Here is a 27,712-nt window from a genome sequence, read left to right as displayed (position 1 = left end):
TTCAAGTCGTGACGTGGAGCCATTGTGGATTGGACTTGTTGTTCCAACACATCACACAGATGCTCAATCGGATTGAGATCTGGGGAATTTGGAGGTCAGGACAATGTTCCTCAAACCATTCCTGAACAATGTGTGCAGTGTGGCAGGGGGCATTATCCTGCTCAAAGACACCTCTGCCATCGGGGAATACCGTTGCCATGAAGGGGTGCACCTGGTCCACAACGATGTTTAGGTAGGTGGCACTTGTCAAATTGACATCCAAATGAACGCCCAGACACAGGGTTTCCCAGCAGGACATTGCCCAGAGCATCACATTCCCCCCACCGGCTTGTCGCCTTCCCACCATGCATCCTGGTGCCATCAAATCCCCAGGGAAATAGTGGACACATACACAGCCACCCACGTGATGTAAAAGAAAACGTTACTCATCATACAAGACAATCTTCTTCCACTGCTCCAAGGTCCTGTTCTGACAATTGCATGTCCATAACAATTTGGGAGGGTGCAGTGAAGACGGGCACAACAAGGGGAGGGTGCAGTGAAGACGGGCACAACAAGGGGAGGGTGCAGTGAAGACGGGCACAACAAGGGGAGGGTGCAGTGAAGACGGGGACAACAAGGGGAGGGTGCAGTGAATACAGGGAAAACAAGGGGAGGGTGCAGTGAATACAGGGAAAACAAGGGGAGGGTGCAGTGAATACAGGGAAAACAAGGGGAGGGTGCAGTGAATACAGGGAAAACAAGGGGAGGGTGCAGTGAATACAGGGAAAACAAGGGGAGGGTACAGAGCAGATATTTCCAGATAAAAGGATCTAGGTTTTGTCATTGTACTGGTAGGTGTGTGTGTGCAACAGAACAGCTGTAGTGCCTTGAGGCCTGTCATACTTCAGTGAGCAGGTAAGCTAGGCCAGGCTCAGGAGAATACCAGCTGATCCACAGAGCTGTGTGGAAGCAGACAGCACAGCTTGCAGTGAACTGGGACCAAGATCAGTGCGATTTAGGGTGTTCTCTGAAGGGCCCAGGTGTTCTCTGAAGGGCCCAGGTGGTGGTGGGACCCGCAGGCTAATGGCTCTGTCTCCTCCAGGATCTCTTGGAAGCCAATTTCTGTTGAGCCCTGATAAATCACTCCATGTGGTCAAACTGGCTGAAATCTAATGACCGGTCTTCTGACCCACTCCACATTACTCCTGACCTGGACTGGACCTCCCTCCTTCAGCAAGGTCAAACAGAGCCAGCAGATTAATGTTACCTGACAGAAAAGGAGAGGAAGATTGGAAGGTCCTATCTTCCTCACTGACAGGCACTCAAACATAAACACAACATTTCAATCTGAAGGCCCAAAATGCAGATATATTCACATCCTGTACATGATGTAGACATCTCCTCTGGCATGGCATTTCCTGTGTTACTGAGGTGATCCTTCATTTCCGACACAGTATTTGGTCCAGGCAATGGGGACGTTATTCACTGTGACACCGTAAAACATGAAGAACATCCAGAAGATGAAGACATGTCCACCATGCTCTCCTATTACCATGCCCGATCTATGGGTGTTCAGAACAACCATCTACAGTTTACATGAGTCTTATGGATCCAGAGCGGGGGGGAGGGGGAGGAGAGAGCGGGGGGGGAGGGGGAGGAGAGAGCGGGGGAGGAGAGAGCGGGGGAGAGGGGGGAGGGAGAGGAGAGAGCGGGGGAGAGGGGGGAGGAGAGAGCGGGGGAGGAGAAAGCAGGGGGGAGGGGGAGGAGAGAGCAGGGGAGAGGGGGGAGGAGAGAGCGGGGGAGAGGCACCATTAACGAGATCTGCAGCTCAGTATCTGACCTAAGTAACAGAGGACTCAGAGTTTAGAACAACATAGGTCACACACACACCCAGGGTCACACACACCCAGGGTCACACACACCCAGGGTCACACACACCCAGGGTCACACACACCCAGGGTCACACACACCCAGGGTCACACACACACACACTAATCCTAACCTGAACATCAAAACCATAACCTTTACATAACTTTTTTACACAACAGAACCCTGAGCACTGAGAGGGACAAGGAGACAGGAACAAGGAGACATGGATGATTATGAGGACACAAGGATTAGGACATGAGAGGACAAGGACACGGAGATGAGGACACAGGACACAGGGACAAGGAAAAGGACCCTAACCCAAGGACAGGGAAATGGGGATAAGGACAGGGATGAGGACATATTAACACAAAGCATGCTGGGATAGCAGATCTTGTCAGGTCACTTTATATTATTTATTTTTCCTCTTCTTGCTCTGACTGTGCTGATAACTACTTGACTGAGTAAAGTGTTTTTTTCCCCCTTAAATATTTTACGTAAGGGTATTTACAGACTGAGTTGTCAGGTTGTTAAGATAAATAACAGACTGTAATTCACTCTGGATAATAGCATATACTAAAAGAACGAAATGAATGAATGTAAAACACCTTGCCCAATCCCCCAAAACCTCATCCCATGTCCGTAAATACTACCCTTGTCCAAACATCTCCGCACCCCTTGTCCAAACATCTCCGCACCCCTTGTCCAAACATCTCCGCAGCCCCTGTCCAAACATCTCCGCACCCCCAGTCCAAACATCTCCGCACCCCCAGTCCAAACATCTCCGCACCCCCTGTCCAAATACGCTCCCTCTCAACCCTAATCCAAACATGTCTTGCCCCATTGTCTGACACCAACTGTGCAGTTCTGTACTATTATGTAACACAGTAACTGGTCAAGTCTGCCTCAGTGGCGTCGGCTTACCTTTTGTAAAAGCCATTCAGTGACTGCGGACAGAGGAACTCCCAGTAATCCAAACAAAAAGCTTTGAATTTCAGCATGATGGCTGGCAGATACAAATTCATAAAATGCAGCTTAAAACAAACATGGTGGATAGTTTCTCAAGCTAAAATACAATCTGAGAAACAGAAATGCAACATCTGATGGGCGAGTTCTCTGGCAGTCTGAAGTTCTCTGGCAGGTGTCAGTAAGTCCAAACGGTCGGGTCTCATCTCAGCACCTCCTGCACTCCTGGAGCACCCCCCCACTCTTCTGCTGCAGTACTAGGTCGAGGCTGGCCGGCTTGTATTCTCCCCTATTGCCTTGGTCCGTGGTGAACCAGTCCTCTTCCCAAGTCCAAGACAATCCAAAGAAAAACGGTCTATCTGCTCCTTGGAGTTACATCTGCTTCAGCTGACTGCTACAAAAGCAGACAGTCTCCATGTTCAGCAGCAGACTGAGTCTGGCTGGGGCTTCAGAGAACAACACAAAGGCCTTCCACAGTGACGCCTGTGTTCATTATGCTTTATCAGATGCTGCACAGGAAGGCCCAGACCGGCCCGGCAGGGGAGGGGTCCAGCTAATCACCAGCAGGCAGCACATGGTGCACAGAGAGGGGAAAGGAGGAGCAGTAGCTGGGAGGAGGGGGCTTCACAACTATTACTTATTCTCTAAGTGGTTGATAAAGTGACATAAACAAAGCCGTCAAATGTTGATTGTTTAGGTGAACATGGAGGCTTAACAGCATTCAAAAATAAATACATACAAGAGACCAGCTCGTGTTACAGGACCAGAATGGAATTCAAGTAAAAATTGATTGTAATAATTTTTTCCCACATTTATGTTTCAACTTTGATGGTAACATTCTTATGGTTCATCCAGTCGTTCTGGACACAGGAGCTGCATCCTTGTTGAATAGTGACATAAAGAGGTCACTCATTTTAACCTTTTATTATGAACCTTTGAAAAAGGAGGAAGATGTAACGTCTGTTCTGCGTGGCACAGCGGCTCCCCTTCCTCTCCGGCGCTCCACCTTGGGGGTGTACTAATTCTGTTGTTCTCCACCACACAGATGCCGTGTTGGTGACTTTATTATTGTTACAGAAAATATGTTTCTCTTTTTGCCTCCCTTTTCTCCACTCACACCATCACAGAAGGTGAAAGCAGACAGGGGAGAAAGGGAAGATTACAGGGCGAGACAAAGGATTAGAGAAAGGAAAGGTTGGCAGACAGGGAGTTGGAGAAGATTGTTTCTACAGAGTGACGTGTTCAAGCTAATATTTGCCTTTCAAATCAAGCCTTTTAACACACGCAAGTGGTAACGAATGTGGATTTCACAAACAGAATGTGTTAAAAACCGTTAAGAAAAGACGCACCTGGGGCAGTAAATAAAGACATTCAACTAATCCAACAGAAGCACATACAGGTAATCAGTTTGAAAGTTAATATTAATAAACTTAAATTAAAAAACGTATCCTTGAGTAATTAACATCTAAACCCGGGTTAAGTCTCCAGGATATTAAAATATTCCAATTAAACTATCTGTCAATCACTCATCTCATCACTTTATCAGGGCCTCCAGCAGAAGATCATGAATTAAACCTGGCAAGGCATCACAGCTATACACTGTGCTAAGAGCTACTGCAAGGAGAGCTCCAACCATCTTCACTTTGTCAATTAGTAGCCATTCAAAGAGGAAGATGTTTCGGTTTTATTGCACCCTGTGAAAAAGGGTCAAATATATTTTATCACCAGCCTTTGTTCAAAGGACCAGAGGATAAGAGTTTATTTGCGGGGCCACACATGCACGCTGATCACCCCCAACAGGGCCTTTGTCCTTGTGACAAAAAGGCTGTCGATGGGGGGGGTGGGGCTGTACAGGGTAACGGCTACTGAACAGCCGCTGCTGATGCAATATGGAACCTCATACATCATGTGATGAGGGCAGTGCAAAGGAGGGAGGCAGGGAGGGAGGGAGGCAGGGAGGGAGGGAGCAAGCCAGCGTTTGTCTAAGTGTCATCTCATTTCAGGAGGAATTAAGACGTTTCAAAGCCTTATCACCTCCTTCTACACAGGCCACACCCCTTTGCCCATACCATACCCCTCAGCTCAAACTACACCTCAGTGTGGGGGCTAGTCATGTTCTATGCCAAGAAGGACCATATGCCAAAACCAGGGACTCGGTTTTGGCAACATCAAACAAAAATCTGATGTTGGGAGATAAATGTAACAATGTGAGCGAAAGATAAAGAATGGTATTATTCTATATTCAGGCCTGATAGACATGGAAAGAGGGGGGGGGGGGGCATAAATCAAGTCAGCAAAATAACTCCATCCTCCTGCTGTGGCGTTTAATGATGGGTCAGTCCCATATATATACACACACACACACACATATATACATAAATACACACACACACACACACACACACACACACACCCCTAAAGGATTATTAGGAACACCTGTTCAATTTCCCATTAATGCAATTATATAATCAACCAATCACATGGCAGTTGCTTCAATGCATTTAGGGGTGTGGTCCTGGTCAAGACAATCTCCTGAACTCCAAACTGAATGTCAGAATGGGAAAGAAAGGTGATTTTAGTAATTTTGAGTGTGGCATGGTTGTTGGTGCCAGACGGGCCGGTCTGAGTATTTCACAATCTGCTCAGTTACTGGGATTTCCACCCACAACCATTTCTAGGGTTTACAAAGAATGGTGTGAAAAGGGAAAAACATCCAGTATGCGGCAGTCCTGTGGGCGAAAATGCCTTGTTGATGCTAGAGGTCAGAGGAGAATGGGCCGACTGATTCAAGCTGATAGAAGAGCATCTTTGACTGAAATAACCACTCGTTACAACAGAGGTATGCAGCAAAGCATTTGTGAAGCCACAACACGCACAACCTTGAGGCGGATGGGCTACAACAGCAGAAGACCCCACCGGGTACCACTCATCTCCACTATAAATAGGAAAAAGAGGCTACAATTTGCACGAGCTCACCAAAATTGGACAGTTGAAGACTGGAAGAATGTTGCCTGGTCTGATGAGTCTCGATTTATGTTGAGACATTCAGATGGTAGAGTCTGAATTTGGCGTAAACAGAATGAGAACATGGATCCATTATGCCTTGTTACCACTGTGCAGGCTGGTGGTGGTGGTGTAATGGTGTGGGGGATGTTTTCTTGGCAAACTTTAGGCCCCTTAGTGCCAATTGGGCATCGTTTAAATGCCACAGCCTACCTGAGCATTGTTTCTGACCATGTCCATCCCTTTATGACCACCATGTACCCATCCTCTGATGGCTACTTCCAGCAGGATAATGCACCATGTCACAAAGCTTGAATAATTTCAAACTGGTTTCTTGAACATGACAATGAGTTCACTGTACTGAAATGGCCCCCACAGTCACCAGATCTCAACCCAATAGAGCATCTTTGGGATGTGGTGGAACGGGAGCTTCGTGCCCTGGATGTGCATCCCACAAATCTCCATCAACTGCAAGATGCTATCCTATCAATATGGGCCAACATTTCTAAAGAATGCTTTCAGCACCTTGTTGACTCAATGCCACGTAGAATTAAGGCAGTTCTGAAGGCGAAAGGGGGTCAAACACAGTATTAGTATGGTGTTCCTAATAATCCTTTAGGTGAGTGTAGTTATGTGTGTGTGTGTATATGTGTGTGTGTGTATATAAACTCACCTAAAGGATTATTAGGAACACCATACTAAGGGGCCTAAAGTGCAGGTGCAGTAAATACAGGTAATGAGTGGAGAACAGGAGGAGTTAATACAGGTAATGAGTGGAGAACAGGAGGAGTTAATACAGGTAATGAGTGGAGAACAGGAGGAGTTAATACAGGTAATGAGTGGAGAACAGGAGGAGTTAATACAGGTAATGAGTGGAGAACAGGAGGAGTTAATACAGGTAATGAGTGGAGAACAGGAGGAGTTAATACAGGTACTGAGTGGAGAACAGGAGGAGTTAATACAGGTAATGAGTGGAGAACAGGAGGAGTTAATACAGGTAATGAGTGGAGAACAAGTGCAGTTAATACAGGTAATGAGTGGAGAACAGGAGGGCTTCTTAAAGAAAAACTAACAGGTCTGAGAGAGCTAGAATTCTTACTGGTTGGTAGGTGATCAAATACTTATGTCACGCAATAAAATGCAAATTAATTATTAAAAGATCATACAATGTGATTTTCTGGATTTTTGTTTTAGATTCCGTCTCTCATAGTTGAAGTGTACTTATGATAAAAATGACAGCCCTCTACATGCTTTGTAATTAGGAAAACCTGCAAAATCGGCAGTGTATAAAATACTTGTTCTCCCCACTGTACATAATCCAATTTGTAAATATGATTACAGTGCAGTAACCATTATTAAAAGGTAGACTGGCTACTTGCGTCTTCACATAGGTGTGACATACAAAATGTATGGACCTATTTGGGGTTGATAGAATTTTGAAGGACACTTTTATATTGAAGGACATTTACTACGGGTGGCCTATAGGGGGCAGTTTGACATGGTCGTGTTGCGTTGGGACTGTTAACGATCAAAACGCCTGCGCGGTCTCCTAACTCTTCAAGGAAAAGCCATGTCTTTCTCATCATTTATCCTGTTTTCCTGGTCGGTAAAGTACAAAAGTACACTGGACCTTCCGATACAGTTTGAAACAGTTGCCTGTTAAAGTGTATGTAGATGGTTGGAAAAGCCTGGTAATTGTATTACTATGACAGAGACCCATGTCTATGTAAAATGCCAAGATGGTGGTGCATTCCCTTGGAAAAAACGAATTTGGTACTGCACTGTACAGATTTTTTTGTTTTAAAAAACAAGACTCCTAACAATGTCCCTAAGATTAATATAATTGAATTTTGTAACTGTATTGTTTAGGAAATGTGCAATCGTTGCACTGTAATGTTAGCTTGTTCCCTGTAAACTGGCTTTGGTTGGTTATTAGCTGGCTCCAGTTAGCTGTATGTTTGTCAGTTCCAGGTAGCACTCAGTCATGTTCTATTTGTGTTAACATGAAGGTAATTTGTTAAACTATCACTATCTAGCCTACTTTATAAATAATATTTTCAATGTGATTATATTATGAATAGTTTATCTTACTTTGGCTGTTGTTCATGCAAATATTAGGTACTGTACATGAATGGATGTCCTGTATCAACCTTAATTTACTGTACTAACTGTGTTCTTGCAAAGAATGACATGTCCTGTGTCAACATGAACAAATATACACTACACTCTGTTTGTTAATGCATTTGTAAACCATTAATAAAGTAAGGTTTATCATTGTTAACCGTTTGTTCATGTCTTGTTCATCATTTTTCATCAATGTTCGTTCAAGGTAACTACTGCATTTGTTAATGGTTGTTCATGTACCCTTATCGGAAAGTGTGACCAAAGTAGGATTGTTGAAAGTAGTTTTTTTTTTTAGGAAACATTTGTTGTGCAAAAACAATAAAGGAAATGTATTGCATTTTTTTAAGGTATTTAAAAGCATTTTGACAAACTTAATTACATCTTTATGACAAGTCCAAAGTGTACCACTGTACTTGAGGTCAAGAAAAATATTAATGACACTTATGAATGCATTTGACAGTGTTACAACACGTCATGACAACTTTAAGACAATCCAAATACCAATGTTCTTGAGGTCAAAAAAAATATTCATGACAATTATAATGGTCTCATGAGAACCAATGTCAAAACCAACCACATATGACAGTTGTATTTAATGCTAACACATAAAGCTAAATAGTTTCTTCAAGTTTGATAATAAGGCCTGCTATGACATGTTTATGACAGGTAATGTTTCTGACTAACTGCGCCACAGCATGGTTTGGCGTTTGCTCCATAGCCGACTGGAAGGTCCTGCAACGGGTGGTGGAAACCCCCCAGCACATCACTGGTACCCAGCTCCCGGCCATCGTAGACCTCCAGCACATCACTGGTACCCAGCTCCCGGCCATCGTAGACCTCCAGCACATCACTGGTACCCAGCTCCCGGCCATCGTAGACCTCCAGCACATCACTGGTACCCAGCTCCCGGCCATCGTAGACCTCCAGCACATCACTGGTACCCAGCTCCCTGCCATCGTAGACCTCCAGCACAAGCAGTGTCTGTGCAGGGCGTGTGGCATCATCAGGGACCCTTCACATCCATGCCAAACTGTTTGCCCTCCTTCCAAAAGGCAGGTGGTACAGGTCTCTTCATTCCCGCATCAGCAGGCTCAGGAACACTTTTCATCTGCTGTAACCCTGCAGAAATCTGTGACCCATCAATAACCACACCCACCCTTTGTACTACTGGACTCTGACACTGTAAAGTCTGAAGTTTTCAGTTGTTACCTGTACATGTCAACCTCGGGAACCTCATGGCTGTTATCCCTGCATTTCAGTTGCACATGCTACCCTTCTCCTTCAATTTCATTGTACTGTACTTTGGACAGTTCAATTACAATAAAGTTTAGTCAAATCTAATGTTGTGGTTAATGTCAAGTTGTCATAACAAAGACATCCTAAACAATGTCAACCTTGCTTAAATGTTCATAATGATTCATACGTGTCATATCATGGCTATGACAGTATCATGACAATTTCATGTCACTATTATGTACACCCTTTCAAATCAAGTGTTACTGAATACTTTTGTGTTGTAGGTTATGGAGTTTTGGTTTTGCTGAGAATCCCTAACATTTCTATCTATACACCTTAAGCCCAGTCAGAACCATGACCTGGGGCCCAGAGCCAATTGGCTGGAACAACACAACCATGACCTGGGACCAAGGACCAGTGACTCCATCACTTCAGACAGAAGACAGGCCCCACCAACACACCACGGACAGACCAGTGCGTCTCCATCACTTCAGACAGAAGACGGGCCCCACCAACACACCACGGACAGACCAGTGCGTCTCCATCACTTCAGACAGAAGACGGGCACCACCAACACACCACGGACAGACCAGTGTGTCTCCATCACTTCAGACAGAAGACGGGCCCCACCAACACACCACGGACAGACCAGTGTGTCTCCATCACTTCAGACAGAAGACGGGCCCCACCAACACACCACGGACAGACCAGTGTGTCGGTTCCTAGTGATGCCTCCCCCTGGTGGCTTCTTTGCTAAATATCAACACAAACACACAAACGTATGCACAAGCGCACATGCACGAGCGCACATGCACGCACGCACCACCCAAGGACAAAGAAGGATTATTTTCCCCTGTAACCAGTCACACATGTTCATGCTGTGATTACACATTTAAAAAATACATACGAGTTTATCAAAGTTTGAATCTTTCCACATTCTTTCAGTATATGAACCATGGGAAATATTTTTCTCTTGAACGTGATTTTTGCAAAAAAGTGCAGCTCTTCTTCCACCTCATGTTGTGGGCAGTGAACATAGTTTGTCTTGTCTGATGGACCGCGTCTGTTCTCGCAATTCAAATTAAAGAGTAATATTAGCATTGAAAACATTGGCAAAGCAAGTGTAAAAAAAATCTCTGTGTCTCTCTCTTTCTTTCCTGTGATAATTTAATACCAGCTGAGATTTTCTTGACAGTAATTATTTTAATCTGAGACTGAATGAGAGGGTTTATTGGACGAAAGCTGTTTTAGCGACAGAGCTCTGATGGATGATGTTTTAGCTCAAAAAGACACTCAGGAGATGGAGGCTACCAAGGTTGATGTTGAGCTACTGCTGCAGAGTACAGTAACACTATGAGCCATCTGAACTTAGTATTCCAGTATTTTGATGGCTTTCTTCACCCTGCACTACAATACAATCTAAGGCATCTCAGAGATTTTCTCATCTTTGATGTGTTCTAGAGCTTCTGTTATTCTAGAGATTTCTAGTGTGTTCTAGAGCTTCTGTTATTCTAGAGATTTCTAGTGTGTTCTAGAGCTTCTGTTATTCTAGAGATTTCTAGTGTGTTCTAGAGCTTTGAAATATTCTTGTATATTCCAGAAGTGCTCTGCAGTCAAGTTGGTGAGTTATCATCCTGTTATCATTCATGTTACAGGATCTGAATTAACAGTGCATGGTCTTTAAATGGCAGGCCTACGTACTGTAGGGCAAGGATGATAGGCCTGGCAATGTATGGGTACAAGGTGTTTCCCAATTTATTTTATTTTGTCCTTGTTAATTAGTGGGCTCAAATAAAGTTCTTAAAGTGTGTGTTTGTGTGTTGTGTACAGCAAGGTGTACAAATCTCGACAATGTAATTACGTATGTTTATCCCAATAACAGAAGAAAACACACACTGTGAAACATGCCTTACACAGCTTCATGTCCCAATACTATCAATAGACCTCTGGTCTAAAGTAGTGTACCATATGGGAATAGGCCTCTGGTCTAAAGTAGCGTATTATATAGGGAATAGGGTTCTGGTCTAAAGTAATGTACTATATAGGAAATAAGGCTCTGTTCTATAGTAGTGTACTATATAGGGAACGGAGTTCTGGTCTAAAGTAGTGTACTATATAGGGAATAGGGCACTGGTCTAAAGTAGTGTACGATATAGGGAATAGGGTTCTGGTCTAAAGTAATGTACTATATAGGGAATAAGGCTCTGTTCTATAGTAGTGTACTACATAGGGAATGGAGTTCTGGTCTAAAGTAGTGTACTATATAGGGAATAGGGCTCTGGTCTAAAGTAGTGTACTATATAGGGAATAGGCCTCTGGTCTAAAGTAGTGTACTATATAGGGAATAGGGCTCTGGTCTAAAGTAATGTACTATATAGGGAATAGGGCTCTGGTCTAAAGTATTTTCTGTAGCCAGGATGTATAATGTTCTGTAGGTGTATAATGTTCTGTATGTGTATAATGTTCTGTATGTGTATAATGTTCTGTATGTGTATAATGTTCTGTATGTGTATAATGTTCTGTATGTGTATAATGTTCTGTGGTCATGCTGTATAATGTTCTGTAGGTGTATAATGTTCTGTATGTGTATACTGTTCTGTGGTCATGCTGTATAATGTTCTGTATGTGTATAATGTTCTGTGGTCATGCTGTATAATGTTCTGTAGGTGTATACTGTTCTGTATGTGTATAATGTTCTGTATGTGTATAATGTTCTGTGGTCATGCTGTATAATGTTCTGTAGGTGTATAATGTTCTGTATGTGTATAATGTTCTGTTTGTGTATAATGTTCTGTAGCCATGATGTAAAATATTCTGTATGTGTATAATATTCTGTATGTGTATAATGTTCTGTGGTCATGCTGTATAATGTTCTGTAGGTGTATAATGTTCTGTAGGTGTATAATGTTCTGTGGTCATGCTGTATAATGTTCTGTAGGTGTATAATGTTCTGTATGTGTATAATGTTCTGTATGTGTATAATGTTCTGTAGCCATGATGTAAAATATTCTGTATGTGTATAATATTCTGTATGTGTATAATGTTCTGCGGTCATGATGTATAATGTTCTATAGGTGTATAATGTTCTGTATGTGTATAATGTTCTGTGGGCATGCTGTATAATGTTCTGTATGTGTATAATGTTCAGTGGGCATGCTGTATAATGTTCTGTAGGTGTATAATATTCTGTATGTGTATAATATTCTGTATGTGTATAATATTCTGTATGTGTATAATATTCTGTATGTGTATAATGTTCTGTGGGCATGCTGAATAATTTTTTGTATGTGTATAGTGTTCTGTGGTCATGCTGTATAATGTTCTGTATGTGTATAATGTTCTGTATGTGTATAGTGTTCTGTGTTCATGCTGTATAATATTCTGTATGTGTATAATGTTCTGTATGTGTATAATGTTCTGTGGGCATGCTGTATAATGTTCTGTAGGTGTATAATGTTCTGTGGTCATGCTGTATAATATTCTGTAGGTGCATAATCTTCTGTAAGTGAATAATGTTCTGTGGTCATGATGTATAATGTTCTGTAAGTGAATAATGTTCTGTGGTCATGCTGTATAATGTTCTGTAGGTGTATAATGTTCTGTATGTGTATAATGTTCTGTATGTGTATAATGTTCTGTAGCCATGATGTAAAATATTCTGTATGTGTATAATATTCTGTATGTGTATAATGTTCTGTGGTCATGCTGTATAATGTTCTGTAGGTGTATAATGTTCTGTAGGTGTATAATGTTCTGTGGTCATGCTGTATAATGTTCTGTAGGTGTATAATGTTCTGTATGTGTATAATGTTCTGTATGTGTATAATGTTCTGTATGTGTATAATGTTCTGTAGCCATGATGTAAAATATTCTGTATGTGTATAATATTCTGTATGTGTATAATGTTCTGCGGTCATGATGTATAATGTTCTATAGGTGTATAATGTTCTGTATGTGTATAATGTTCTGTGGGCATGCTGTATAATGTTCTGTATGTGTATAATGTTCAGTGGGCATGCTGTATAATGTTCTGTAGGTGTATAATATTCTGTATGTGTATAATATTCTGTATGTGTATAATATTCTGTATGTGTATAATGTTCTGTATGTGTATAATGTTCTGTGGGCATGCTGAATAATTTTTTGTATGTGTATAGTGTTCTGTGGTCATGCTGTATAATGTTCTGTATGTGTATAATGTTCTGTATGTGTATAGTGTTCTGTGTTCATGCTGTATAATATTCTGTATGTGTATAATGTTCTGTATGTGTATAATGTTCTGTGGGCATGCTGTATAATGTTCTGTAGGTGTATAATGTTCTGTGGTCATGCTGTATAATATTCTGTAGGTGCATAATCTTCTGTAAGTGAATAATGTTCTGTGGTCATGATGTATAATGTTCTGTAAGTGAATAATGTTCTGTGGTCATGCTGTATAATGTTCTGTAGGTGTATAATGTTCTGTATGTGTATAATGTTCTGTATGTGTATAATGTTCTGTAGCCATGATGTAAAATATTCTGTATGTGTATAATATTCTGTATGTGTATAATGTTCTGTGGTCATGCTGTATAATGTTCTGTAGGTGTATAATGTTCTGTAGGTGTATAATGTTCTGTGGTCATGCTGTATAATGTTCTGTAGGTGTATAATGTTCTGTATGTGTATAATGTTCTGTATGTGTATAATGTTCTGTATGTGTATAATGTTCTGTAGCCATGATGTAAAATATTCTGTATGTGTATAATATTCTGTATGTGTATAATGTTCTGCGGTCATGATGTATAATGTTCTATAGGTGTATAATGTTCTGTATGTGTATAATGTTCTGTGGGCATGCTGTATAATGTTCTGTATGTGTATAATGTTCAGTGGGCATGCTGTATAATGTTCTGTAGGTGTATAATATTCTGTATGTGTATAATATTCTGTATGTGTATAATATTCTGTATGTGTATAATATTCTGTATGTGTATAATATTCTGTATGTGTATAATGTTCTGTGGGCATGCTGAATAATTTTTTGTATGTGTATAGTGTTCTGTGGTCATGCTGTATAATGTTCTGTATGTGTATAATGTTCTGTATGTTTATAGTGTTCTGTGTTCATGCTGTATAATATTCTGTATGTGTATAATGTTCTGTATGTGTATAATGTTCTGTGGGCATGCTGTATAATGTTCTGTAGGTGTATAATGTTCTGTGGTCATGCTGTATAATATTCTGTAGGTGCATAATCTTCTGTAAGTGAATAATGTTCTGTGGTCATGATGTATAATGTTCTGTAAGTGAATAATGTTCTGTGGTCATGATGTATAATGTTCTGTATGTATATAATGTTCTGTGGGGATGCTGTATAATGTTCCGTATGTGTATAATGTTCTTTGTTCATGCTGTATAATGTTCTGTATGTGTATAATGTTCTGTGGGCATGCTGTATAATGCTCTGTAGGTGTATAATGTTCTGTGGTCATGCTGTATAATATTCTGTAGGTGCATAATCTTCTGTAAGTGAATAATGTTCTGTGGTCATGATGTATAATGTTCTGTAAGTGAATAATGTTCTGTGGTCATGATGTATAATGTTCTGTATGTATATAATGTTCTGTAGGTGTATAATGTTCTGTGGTCATGCTGTATAATGTTCTGTAGGTGTATACTGTTCTGTATGTGTATAATGTTCTGTATGTGTATAATGTTCTGTGGTCATGCTGTATAATGTTCTGTAGGTGTATAATGTTCTGTATGTGTATAATGTTCTGTATGTGTATAATGTTCTGTATGTGTATAATGTTCTGTGGTCATGCTGTATAATGTTCTGTAGGTGTATAATGTTCTGTAGGTGTATAATGTTCTGTAGGTGTATAATGTTCTGTATGTGTATAATGTTCTGTGGTCATGCTGTATAATGTTCTGTAGGTGTATAATGTTCTGTATGTGTATAATATTCTGTATGTGTATAATGTTCTGCGGTCATGATGTATAATGTTCTGTAGGTGTATAATGTTCTGTATGTGTATAATGTTCTGTGGGCATGCTGTATAATGTTCTGTATGTGTATAATGTTCAGTGGGCATGCTGTATAATGTTCTGTAGGTGTATAATGTTCTGTATGTGTATAATATTCTGTATGTGTATAATATTCTGTATGTGTATAATATTCTGTATGTGTATAATATTCTGTATGTGTATAATGTTCTGTGGGCATGCTGAATAATTTTTTGTATGTGTATAGTGTTCTGTGGTCATGCTGTATAATGTTCTGTATGTGTATAATGTTCTGTATGTGTATAGTGTTCTGTGTTCATGCTGTATAATATTCTGTATGTGTATAATGTTCTGTATGTGTATAATGTTCTGTGGGCATGCTGTATAATGTTCTGTAGGTGTATAATGTTCTGTGGTCATGCTGTATAATATTCTGTAGGTGCATAATCTTCTGTAAGTGAATAATGTTCTGTGGTCATGATGTATAATGTTCTGTAAGTGAATAATGTTCTGTGGTCATGATGTATAATGTTCTGTATGTATATAATGTTCTGTGGGCATGCTGTATAATGTTCCGTATGTGTATAATGTTCTTTGTTCATGCTGTATAATGTTCTGTATGTGTATAATGTTCTGTGGTCATGCTGTATAATGTTCTGTGGGCATGCTGTATAATGTTCTGTGTTCATGCTGTATAATATTCTGTAGGTGCATAATCTTCTGTATGTGTATAATGTTCTGTGGTCATGCTGTATAATGTTCTGTAGGTGTATAATGTAGACATGCCCTTATAACCAAGCATTCATAGTGAGACATGCAAAGCATACCACATCATCTGTAAAACACAGTGGAGGCAGTGTGATGGCATGGGCATGCATGGATTCCAATGGCACTGGGTCACTAGTGTTTATTGATGATGTGACAGAAGACAGGAGACGAATGAATTCTGAAGTGTATAGGGATATAATGTCTCCTCAGATTCAGCCAAATTCAACAAAGTTGGTTGAGCTTCACTTTACAGATGGACAATGACCCAAAACATACTGGGAAAGCAACCCAGGAGATTTTTAAGGCAAAGAAGTGGAATATTCTGCAATGGCTGAGTCAATCACCTGATCTACATAGAAAGGTAGGGCTGAATGAGAAGGTTGTGTCAGCAGAGGTCTGGTTTGGACTTAAACAAGATGAAAGGAACGACAGATGGAAAAGCCCACAGTCAGACAAAAAGCCAGTAAACCAGTTAGTCAATCAGACAGCCAGTCTGTCAGCCACAGGGCCACACACTTAACTTCCTCTCTGTCCTTCACACACACAAACGCACACACTCTTCCTCTGTTACTCACACCTACATCCTCAGGCAACTTAAAGGCAGAGCATTTCAAAGAGCTGTATGGTCTGAGGCCACATGTGTGTTAGTGTTTGTCCCTACACCTTCAGCTCCGCCCTTTAATGGAGTCAAACATTCACACAATTGATGTTTATGGGGCCGATCTTCCTCCAAAACAGGTTTTGTTATTAAAAGGCTAACTTGAGAGGGCGGGACAGCTGATTTGTAATTAGGTATGACATAACATCTCATTAGGTTATGAGGGTGTTCTGTGGGGAGATCTGTGGTTGCTGGAACGAGGAGGTTGTTCACCTGCTGTGTTTGTAGCCCTGCACCGGAATAATCGCTACTACCCCCCCCGCCCCCTCCACGAGCAAAGGGAGGGTTGGTCCAGCAGTGGTAGCCATGGAAACAGGAACTGTGTCCAGGCAACACCCAGGGCTTCTCGGGGAGGGGGCACTTTGACATTTAGATACAGATGACTGACTGAACCCCCAAAAGACAACATTTCCTGTGTGTGTGACAGCTGTCAGTGTTGTGAGGCAGTCTGAGGGTTCTGTTACTGGAGCAGTCAATCTCAAGGAAAGACGTAAAGGTTTCTGCCTGTCTGGAACCACTAAACCAAACAGACTGACACTAAAACACAGGTAGACAGGCAGGTGGACAGACAGGTAGACAGACAGACAGCTGAGAGAAACAGGACTATCAACAAGGCTCCCCAGGGTGTTCCAGTGATCCAGTGTTCCAGCCAATGTCTCCTTGGTTAATGTTGCTGAAGCATTACAACTTTAGCTGGAGAAGATGGCAGAGAATATCTGCATGGAATCACTAGTGATCTAAAATACAATGCAGCACATCTACCAGATGAGGGCAGTGTTTCTTCAGAGATCAGATCTATACTGTCCACATTTGAGTCTGTCTATTCTATTTGGACTGCAAAACCGAGGTCTGTCTCTCTGACTGCAAACCAAGGTCTGTCTCTCTGACTGTAAACCAAGGTCTGTCTCTCTGACTGTAGACTGGGTGCCTGTCTGTCTCAACTCAGACTGAACTAGAAATAAAAGGTCAACAGTAGAAACATTTTAACAGCTCCAGTGCAGCTAATCCTATTGGTCCTAGAAACACAGACAGAAAAACTTGGTGGTTGGGGGGGGGGTAATTTTGCTCACATGGAGGCAAATGTAGGTGCATTCAAAAGGTCCAAACATGCACTCTCACAGACACAGACACACACTCAGACCCCAAAATCCGGGTGTTGTTCATGTAAGTAGTTGTGTGCGTGTTTTTACACAACAGTAAAAGAACACAGGGACACCAGACAGAGAAAGTCAGTCTTTCGGAGGTCATGCATCAACAGATAGTCAAAAACCGATGCTTCCCATCCTGCTCCAATGGGAGGACAGCTCCCTCTCAGCCCAGACAAAGCTCTCCTCTGTCCTGGAACCCAATAGCACCTTAGAGCACTGAGAACATACATTGTCATATTTTGGCCCCCCAGTGGGACTCAAACCCACAACCCAAGCATTGCAATGTCTTGCTCTACCTTCTGTTAATGTATGTGTTTTCCCACTGGTTGACTAAGGCAGTGCTAGCTAACACACCGGCTAAATCAGGCTATTTGAATGACAATCCTCGTAAAGTACTTTCTCCTCAGTCAGGTGGAAAAAAAAAAATGAGAAAAAGAAAAAGACTAATGTACGCTCTCACTCCGCTCGCACTACTCACAGAAAATATGTATTCTCATTCAAAACATATTTAGCTGTTTACTCAGCTAAGTTCGGGTTAAGGCTGTTCCACTGGTTAAGGCTGTTCCACTGGTTAAGGCTGTTCCACTGGTTAAGGCTGTTCCACTGGTTAAGGCTGTTCCACTGGTTAAGGCTGTTCCACTGATTCTTTTGGTTGATGTTGGTCGAAGAGATACTATATCTGCAGTATTCATATTGTCTTATAGTGACATGCGGCTACTGCTAAATCTTACCATAGACGGACAATAAAGTACTGAGCGCTATGCTTTAATGCTCCCCCCCCTCTATCACAGCCTGCTCCCCCCCCTCTCAATCACAGCCTGCTCCCCCCCCTCTCAATCACAGCCTGCTCCCCCCCCTCTCAATCACAGCCTGCTCCCCCCCCCCCCCTCAATCACAGCCTGCTCCCCCCCCTCTCAATCACAGCCTGCTCCCCCCCCTCTCAATCACAGCCTGCTCCCCCCCCTCTCAATCACAGCCTGCTCCCCCCCCATCACCGCCTGCCCCCCCCATCACCGCCTGCCCCCCCCATCACCGCCTGCTCCCCCCCATCACCGCCTGCTCCCCCCCATCACCGCCTGCTCCCCCATCACCGCCTGCTCCCCCCCATCACCGCCTGCTCCCCCCCCCTCAATTACCGCCTGCTCCCCCCCCTCAATTACCGCCTGTTCCCCCCTCTTTGTAATGAGCCCAGGAGGTCCTCATTCCTCTCTTTTAATCCCTGTTTGCCCATGATTGTGTGGCCCCACACAGACTCCATCATCAGGTTTCCAGGTGACATCAAGGATGCATGTTTGATGACCACCAACAAGGATTCAGTCTGGGGGAAATAAGAAAACTGGCCTTGTGGTGCAAAGAAAACACCCTCTACCTCCCTGTCAGCAAAACCACATAGATGACTGGTGACTTGTGGATGCAGAGGCACATACGCCCCTTAACCCAGATCAACAGGATGGCAGGGGAGAGTCAGCAGTATAAAGTTCCTCATTCACATAGCCGAGGACGTCCTAGCCCCTGGTTAAACACATGTAGCATAATCAAGGACCTTTCTCACCCAGCCATAAGCTGTTCATTTCAGTCCAGACAGGGACTGAACCAGAGGGTCTCACACCAAAAGGCTTAGAGGTTTCTTCTACATCTTATCTGGCTGAGTAAACGGCTGGTTGAATGGGTTCAGACTGCTGAACACTTGACCTGTCTGATCACCTACATTGACCCTGGTATACTGAACACATTCATGCATACATACAAACGGACACTCATGCAAAGACCTAATGATTTAGTTGAATATAGCCAAATAATATCCATACAGCCAGCCAGCCAGCCATTCAGCCAGATAAGAGAACGATGTAGAGAGACAAGCCTTTTAAACTGTGATCCAGTATTTGAAGCATAAGTCTCACAGCTCCGCACAGCTCTGAACAGCAGTTTCCATCTACAACTGCAAGGTATCTCCATAGAAATTCATCTGTTCCCTATGTCTCGGTCTTTCTCTTCATCTATTCCCTATCTTGAACAGTACCATAGGGTGTGGCGTTCAGTGTGTGTTGAACAGTAATATAGGTTATAGTGTTCAGTGTGTGTGGAACAGTACCATATGGTGTGGTGTTCAGTGTGTGTTGAACAGTAATATAGGTTATAGTGTTCAGTGTGTGTTCAATAGTACCATAGGGTGTGGCGTTCAGTGTGTGTTGAACAGTAATATAGGTTATAGTGTTCAGTGTGTGTTCAACAGTACCATAGGGTGTGGTGTTCAGTGTGTGTTCAACAGTAATATAGGGTATAGTGTTTAGTGTGTGTTGAACAGTGCCATAGTGTGTGGTGTTCAGTAGGTCTTCAACACACACTGAACACCAGCCCCTCCCCTCCATGTTCTATACCAGCCCCAACCAGAATGTGTCCAACTGGGCAAATATATCTGAGCAACAGACATGTCTCTACAGCAACAGACACTTCTTGTAGTTTTATCCCAAGAGTTAAAAAGAGAGTGATACAGAATGGCTGTTCTGAAAAAACAGTGACATGTCAACAGTGGAACAGTGAGATTTAAACATTTACCCAAACGAGGCAGATTTCCAGGTCCGACAGGGGTGGCTTCTTCTACAGGGCGGAGCTTTAAGGGTCAAAGGGCACTCTTTGTCTTCAACTGGCTGAGAAGCTTGGCGCCTGAAACATGAAGTAAAAAGATACTGTCATTTAGTTTAATATTTTAATCGCATGGAAAACCTTTGCTAATTGGACTGGGTAAACAAAACATCTAGAATTAATCAGATCAGTTGACTCAAACTAGTTTTGCTACATTCAGCAGCTGTGTCATCTAATAGCTTTGTTAGCTAGTTATTTAGCTGTCTTTATTATCCACGAAGGGCAATTTGTTGCACAGCCAGCAGTACAATAAACTATCAACACAATGAACACAGTTAACTCCCCAAAGACCACACAACAATTCACACACAAAAGAAACAACATAGAACTTCTTTGTAATTCTATCACTGACTAGGGTCAGTAAGGACTGACTGGGGTTTCACTGACTTCGTACCGTTGGGAGAGGCCATTTAGATTTATGCCTGAAATTTTACTACACAATCTAACAATTCCCTCCAACCTACAGTGGATATGTAAAGTCTACACACCCCTGTTAAAATGCCAGGTTCTTGTGATGTAAAAGAATGAGACAAAGATAAATCATGTCAGAACCTTTTCCACGTTTAATGTGACCTATAATGTGAACAATTCAATTGAAAAAAAAATTCAAATCTTTGAGGGGGCTTTCTTTTATTTATTACAGCACTCAGTCTTTTTGGGTAGGAGTCTGGTAGCGTGGCACATCTTGATGTGGCAATATTTGCCCAGTCTTCTTTGCAAAAAGTGCTCCAAATCTGTCAAATCTCCTGTACACAGCCCTCTTCAGATCACCCCACAGATGTTCAATTAGATTCAGGTCTGGGCTCTGGCTGGGCCATTCCAAAACTTTGTTCTTCTGGTGAAGCCATGTTTTGTGGATTTGGATGTGTGCTTTGGGTCGTTGTCATGCTGAAAGGTGAACTTCCTCCTCCAGGCTATTTTGTGCCAAAATAGCCTGGTTTTTGGAACTGTTCATAATTCCCTCCAGCCTGACTAAGACCCAGGTTCCAGCTGAATAAAAACAGCCCCAAAGCATGATGCGGCCACCACCATGCTTCACTGTGGGTATAGTGTTCTTTGGATGATGTGCAGTGTTGTTTTTGAGTCAAACATACCTTTTGGAATGATGGCCAAAATATTCAACTTTGGTTTAATCAGAAAATAAAATATTTTCCCACATGCTTTTGGGGGACTTGATGTTTGTATTTGCAAACTTCAACCGGGCTTGGATGTTTTTCTTTGTAAGAAAAGGCTTCCGTCTTGCCACCCTACCCCATAACCCATTCATATGAAGAATATGGGAGATTGTTGTCACATTGTAGCACACAGCCAGTACTTGCCAGAAATTCCTGCAGTTCCTTTAATGTTGCTGTAGGCCTCTTGGAAACCTTATAGTAAGGTTTTTATTTTTCATTTTTACCCCCTTGAAGATTTCAGTTTGTTTTTCAACTGAATTGTTCACATTAAGAGTGGAAATATTTCTGACATGATTTATCTTTGTCTCATTCTTTTACATCACAGAAACCTGGCATTTTATCAGGGGTGGGTAGATTTGTTATATCCACTGTATTTATATATAGAAAATGGTAAAATAGACTCAATGAAACAAGAATAAAACATTCTCATAAAAGGGGGGTTGACATTAAAATATCTAAGCTTCCGATAAAAATACATGCACTGATGGTCCTTTGCACGACCAACATCCATATTTAGTTCAAAAGTTACTTATTAACAATTGTTGTTCGACACACGTGGGGGACGACCCGACCCGACCCGAACCACCCACCCACCCACCCACCCACCCACCCACCCACCCCCCCACACACACACACCCCCACACCCACCCCACACACACACACACACACACATACACACCCCCACACCCACCCCACACCCCCACACACCCCCACACCCCCACACCCACACACCCACACACCCACACACCCACACACCCCTGGGGGGAACCAGTGGAAGACAGAAGGAGAGATAAAACGTCATTGACTTCCACCTTTTGGGACCTGTCAGTTAAAGTCTACCAGACAACATTAGTCCGTGGTCAATGTTGTGAATGTTGGCAAGTCCATCTGCTAAGATGTGAGGTTGGATACAATTAAAAGCTAGGGAGAAGTGAATACTAAGCAATCGTGCAGCATTAAAGCATTAATCGTGCTTTAATCTCGGGCACAGATACAATTACTGAATCCTTCCAGAGATGAGGAACCATATGGAGTTGAAGTTACTTCATAAAGATGAAGGAAAATGTGTCAGAAAATTGTTCTTCACAGTTCTTAAGAAGTTGACTGCCAATTTTATCAGAACCAGGGCATTTCCTCCACTCACCTGAAGAGATTAAAAACCTTGTCCCTATCAACATCTATCTCATTCTGCTCAGTGAATACATGAGGTCTTGACGCTGACTAGTTCATTAAAGACATTACATTTTTTGTTCTGCAATCATTTTGATGCAGACTGGTGTGTTTTGGAACATTGTCTGGCTGGATGACCCTTAGCTGAGGCATGAAGATCCCTGGATGGTGTTCTACTGATCTTGACATCCAGGATGCTGTTCTGTTGTTCTTGTCATCCTGGATGTTGTTCTGTTGTTCTTGTCATCCTGGATGTTGTTCTGTTGTTCTTGTCATCCTGGATGTTGTTCGGTTGTTCTTGTCATCCTGGATGTTGTTCGGTTGTTCTTGTCATCCTGGATGTTGTTCGGTTGTTCTTGTCATCCTGGATGTTGTTCGGTTGTTCTTGTCATCCTGGATGTTGTTCGGTTGTTCTTGTCATCCTGGATGTTGTTCGGTTGTTCTTGTCATCCTGGATGTTGTTCGGTTGTTCTTTGATCCACTGATAAAAACAACTAAAGACATAGTCAAAGAATAGTGTCTTAATGTAGTAGGACTTAAGGAAGTAGGTCTAAGAATTGTTGTGACTGAAAAGCATCCAAATGGTATTGGGAAGTTCATCAGAACCTCAGGGAAGATCAGTAAGCATTAATTGAGTGTAGAAAATAACACTTTCCCTGCTTGGAATTTTGACATTGTCACAGTACCTTTAAACATGGTAAACAGCTTGAGGGCGTCATGGAGAGAAAACAGATGTAAACAGATGCAGGAAAAAGACAAATGCATTTGTTCCTGAGAGTCATATCTTCAGTTCAAGAGATAACCGCTAACAGCTTAAACCTTTGGTAAGCTACATTGGTAAGCTACATTGGTAAGCTACATTGGTAAGCTACATTGGGCCTGGGCTTGAGAAACGCTCGTCTAGGTAGTTATTACAGTAGCACTGGTACATTTGAGCCTTGTCTCTGTCGGCCTCAGTCGTGGCTTCTGATTGGCTGAACAGCGGGGGATGGTTGGAGTGGCAGCTGATTACATCTGCAAATAGCCTGGCACAACCCACCTGATAATGAGATCATATGTGTCCAATTGTAAGGTGTTCATTACTCTAAATTGTGAAAAGAACATATGGTTATTACCAGGCTATCACAACAAACCTTACAGGTCTATAGGCATATACATAAAACACTAAAGACAGACAAAGAATTGCTGTTCCATTTCCACATGTTTATTCAGATTTGTGCTGCAACATCCATTAATTAAATTAAATAGCTTACAGCACTTGCTAAATGTTAAAATCAAAAGGCTTTGGCACATAAATGTCAGGGACATGTGAACTGAGCAACTGATTATCAAGAACAGATAGCTAGGAACACACCCATTTTAAAAAAAAGCTTGTTCCATACATTAATTAAAAGGTACGCTATAGCCTAGACAACCAAAACAATCCAACTGTTAAAATCAAAAAGTCAGGATTAACATGACATCAAAAACCAAAATCTAGTCCACAACACAATTAAGATTAGGCAACTCAAGCCTGTTTAGACACTGATTTCTGACATGGACAAGCAAACAACTGGAGCAAGGAAAAGCTTATTGCCATGGATTAGAATTACTCTCTATGTCTTATAAACAGACACTCAACCATGTTTCACAAAACAACCACTGATAATAGATCTTCTATTACACCAGGTTATGACAGCATCGCACTGACAATAAATCCTCTATTAAACCAGTTGGTACTGGTGGAGGTAGGTGTTAGTAGTAGTTGTTGTAACAGTAGTAGGTGATGATAGTAGTAGGTAGTTGTAGTAGTACTAGAAGTTGTTGCAGTTGTGATAGTAATGGTAGTAGTAAATGGTTGTAGTAGTTGTAGCAGTGTAGTAGTAAGTGGTTGAATTAGTGGTAGTAGTAGTTGTATTGTAATAGTAGTGGTGGTAGCAGAGGTGGGGGACTCGAGTCACATGACTTGACTCGAGTCTGACTCGAGTCACAATTTTCAGGACTTGTGACTTGCTTGATTAAAGTATGAAAATGACTTGACTTGACTTTGACTTCAGAACAAGTTACTTGAGACTTGACTTGACTTGAAGTGGAAGACTCGACAATGACTTGAACTTATAATAAACAAACAGCAATACAATTATTTTATATGTTGTAACATCAGCACCACTAATCAGCGTATGTGCCTTTAACGCTGCACAATTCAAACCGCGCCAAACATGGCAGACAGTAACGTTAGTCGAGCTCCACAAATAGTATCGTTTGGATACAAGGACTTTGAACTGGACCGTGTGAATAAAAAAAGATTTGCCAGATGCAAAATATGCTACAACGTCAAATTTCATTCGTAATTTTAAGAACCACAAGGAAAGGTAAGAAAGTAATCTCTTTATATTCAGTTTCACTAAGATCTATAACGATTAATTTACTAATGTAATGAATTAATCTTTTGTTTGTCATCATTTGGCCTTGGTTGCATATTATGTTTGGTTTTTTTCTTGTTAGAAATGTGACGATTATCATTACTGAATACGTCTGGTAAATAGATGTAAGGGAATTTGACTATAACAGTGGCATAGCCTGAATTTCAATGTTGATGGGAATCTTAAAATGAGCGGGCATGTATATTTTACACGTAGGCTATAATGTCTGTATTAAATGTGGGCATTTTCAAGTGTTTGTGGACTGCGTGTGGAAACTAAAAAGCATTGTGCTTACACCATAACAGTTAACTTTACCGATGTGATTACCTAAACATTTCGAATAGTTTTTTTTTTACTCATACAGACAAGAATAATTACAGAGTAATTACATATTAGGCAGTTTTTCAGTCACAATAATTGGTTTATAAGGTTGTTATTATTAGCCCTTATTACATGGATTGGCTGAATTCCAGTGCAGTATGCGTGTTATTTCTTGATAACAGACCGTTGTCATGAAAAACAGCGCGTTGCTATGGACGCAGCAGTATTCTAACCAGAGACGGAACGTACTATTTTCTTTAGAGGAAGCAATACAATCGTTTTTAAATCAATAAATTCCTTTTGAAATCAATATTTAGTGTCAAATTATAGATTTATTTGGTAGGTAGCCATGTAATATGCAGGATAAGGTATAGCGAGGCGGTTGTTATAGCGAATACAACGCCTTCAGGCTGATTCAAGATCCCTCCGCTTCGTCCCCCCAAAAAATTGTACCGCGGAGGAGAAAAATATTTGATTTTGAAATCGAGCTTCGCACCGAGCGCACGTCAGAAACAGAGGACAGTGTGTGTGTGTGTGTGTGTGTTCATCTCTTTAGTACTGTGACTTGACACATAAGGACTCGACTTGACTTGCTTAGGGTGAACCCTTGACTTGACTTGACTTGCTTGATTTATCTGAACTGTGACTTGAGACTTGACTCGAGACTTGATGGTTAAGACTTGAGACTTGCTTGGACTTGACCATGTGTGACTTGTCCCCATCTCTGGGTGGTAGTACTGTTAGTGATAGTAGTAGTAGGTGGTTGTAGTAGTAGTAGTAGTAGTAGTAGTAGTAGTAGTAATAATATTAGTAATAGTAGTATTGTAATAGCAGTGGTGTTGGTAGTAGTAGTGTTGGTAGTATTAGTAGTAGTAGCTGTATTGTAATAGTTGTGGTGGTAGTAGAGTTGGTAGTTGTATTAGTGGCAGCAGTAATTGTAGTAGTAATAGCAGTGGTGGTAGTAGTAGTGTTGGTAGTTTTATTAGTGGCAGTAGTAGTAGTAGGTGGTTGTAGTAGTAGCAATAGTAATAGTAGTATTGTAATAGTGGTGGTGGTGGTGTTAGTAGTGGTACTAGGTGGTTGTAATACCAGTAGTAATAGTAGTAGTATTGTAAATAATATCAGGATCCCCAGACAGGATCTATGGCCCTTGGTTCAAGACAGTAGACTTTATAGAGAATAGGGTGCCATTGGTTCCGTCTCCACTGAGCTGTAATGGGAAGAGCACTTCACATTTAAAGGGTCTTAGGGGTCACATACCCCTGAAGGATTCCATCAGGCTGCTCCCATTGGAAATGATGAGGCTGTTACTGTCAAGTCACTGACGTTGGTATCAGTTGGGTATATGATAAAGCTCTATACTCCCATTTATTCTCACCCTCTCTCTCCCACCCTATTCTATTCTGTCCTTCCCGGTGTTATCAGTACAGAGCAGGTTCTTCTCTAATATTCATCTCAACAGGCTGAGGAACATCAGTCATGTAATGAGGCTGCTTCATAACACCAGCATCGCCTCTAGATGAGGACCAATGGGATTTACCGTAGGCCTAGGTAGTCCCCTGTAAACAGACAACTAGATTCAGAGGGGGGGGGGCCCTAAACAGGGTAACCACCTAACCTTCAACTTTCTAAATGGAACTTGACAGATTAAAGACTTGAGATGTATCAACTTTAAGCCCCACAATCACACAGAAAAACACAGAATCAATCAATCAAATGTATTTATAAAGCCCTTTTTACAACAGCAGTTGTCACAAAGTGCTTTACAGAGACACCTGGCCTTAAACCCCAAGGAGCAAACAACAGTGGTGTTGGATTTCAGTGGCTAGGAAAAACTCCCTAAGAAGGCCGAATTTTAGGAAGAAACCTAGAGAGGACCCAGGCTCAGAGGGGTGACCAGTCCTCTTCTGGCTGTGGCGGGTGAGATATTAAGAGTCCAATTAGAATAGTAAATACATTTCTCTGGGCTAAATCCAGTCTATTTGATTCTAGACTAGGTCAGAAGTATGAGCAGGTGGACAAGGACAGGGACAGCAACGGGCCCCCCAAAAAAGGTACTCCGCAGGTGTGGACCAGGACCTCATCTCCTCCTAAAATATAAAACTGGAGGAGACTGAGAAAAGTTTGAAAGTGCATTCCTCATATCCCCCAGCACAATAATATAGCAGCGTAACACCTTGGAACTGAGATGGGGGGGGTCGGGCGACACGGTGTCCCTACCCGGGGGAGGCCCCGGACAGGGCCCAACAGGCAGGAAATCAA

The 27,712-nt window shown here is 41.9% G+C and overlaps 1 protein-coding gene across 4 annotated transcripts in view; it reads right to left on the bottom strand.

Moving 5' to 3' along the window:
• Window positions 1–27,712, bottom strand: part of iqsec1b (IQ motif and Sec7 domain ArfGEF 1b) — a 136,462-nt gene that overhangs the window by 56,423 nt on the left and 52,327 nt on the right. For 3 of the 4 annotated variants that reach the window (XM_029113622.2, XM_013136012.4, XM_029113623.2), the window contains exon 2: window positions 20,296–20,403. In XM_029113622.2, the coding sequence (XP_028969455.2) occupies window positions 20,296–20,403 (108 nt within the window). Of the gene's footprint in view, window positions 1–2,772; window positions 3,284–20,295; window positions 20,404–27,712 lie in introns of those variants that run through there. The other variant, XM_029113632.2, reaches the window with a different exon arrangement.

Source organism: Esox lucius, chromosome 2 (assembly GCF_011004845.1).
Source record: "Esox lucius isolate fEsoLuc1 chromosome 2, fEsoLuc1.pri, whole genome shotgun sequence".
Lineage (NCBI taxonomy): Eukaryota > Metazoa > Chordata > Actinopteri > Esociformes > Esocidae > Esox > Esox lucius.
The sequence above is the reverse complement of the archived record's forward strand: the minus strand, read 5'-3'. Positions and strand labels throughout refer to the sequence as shown.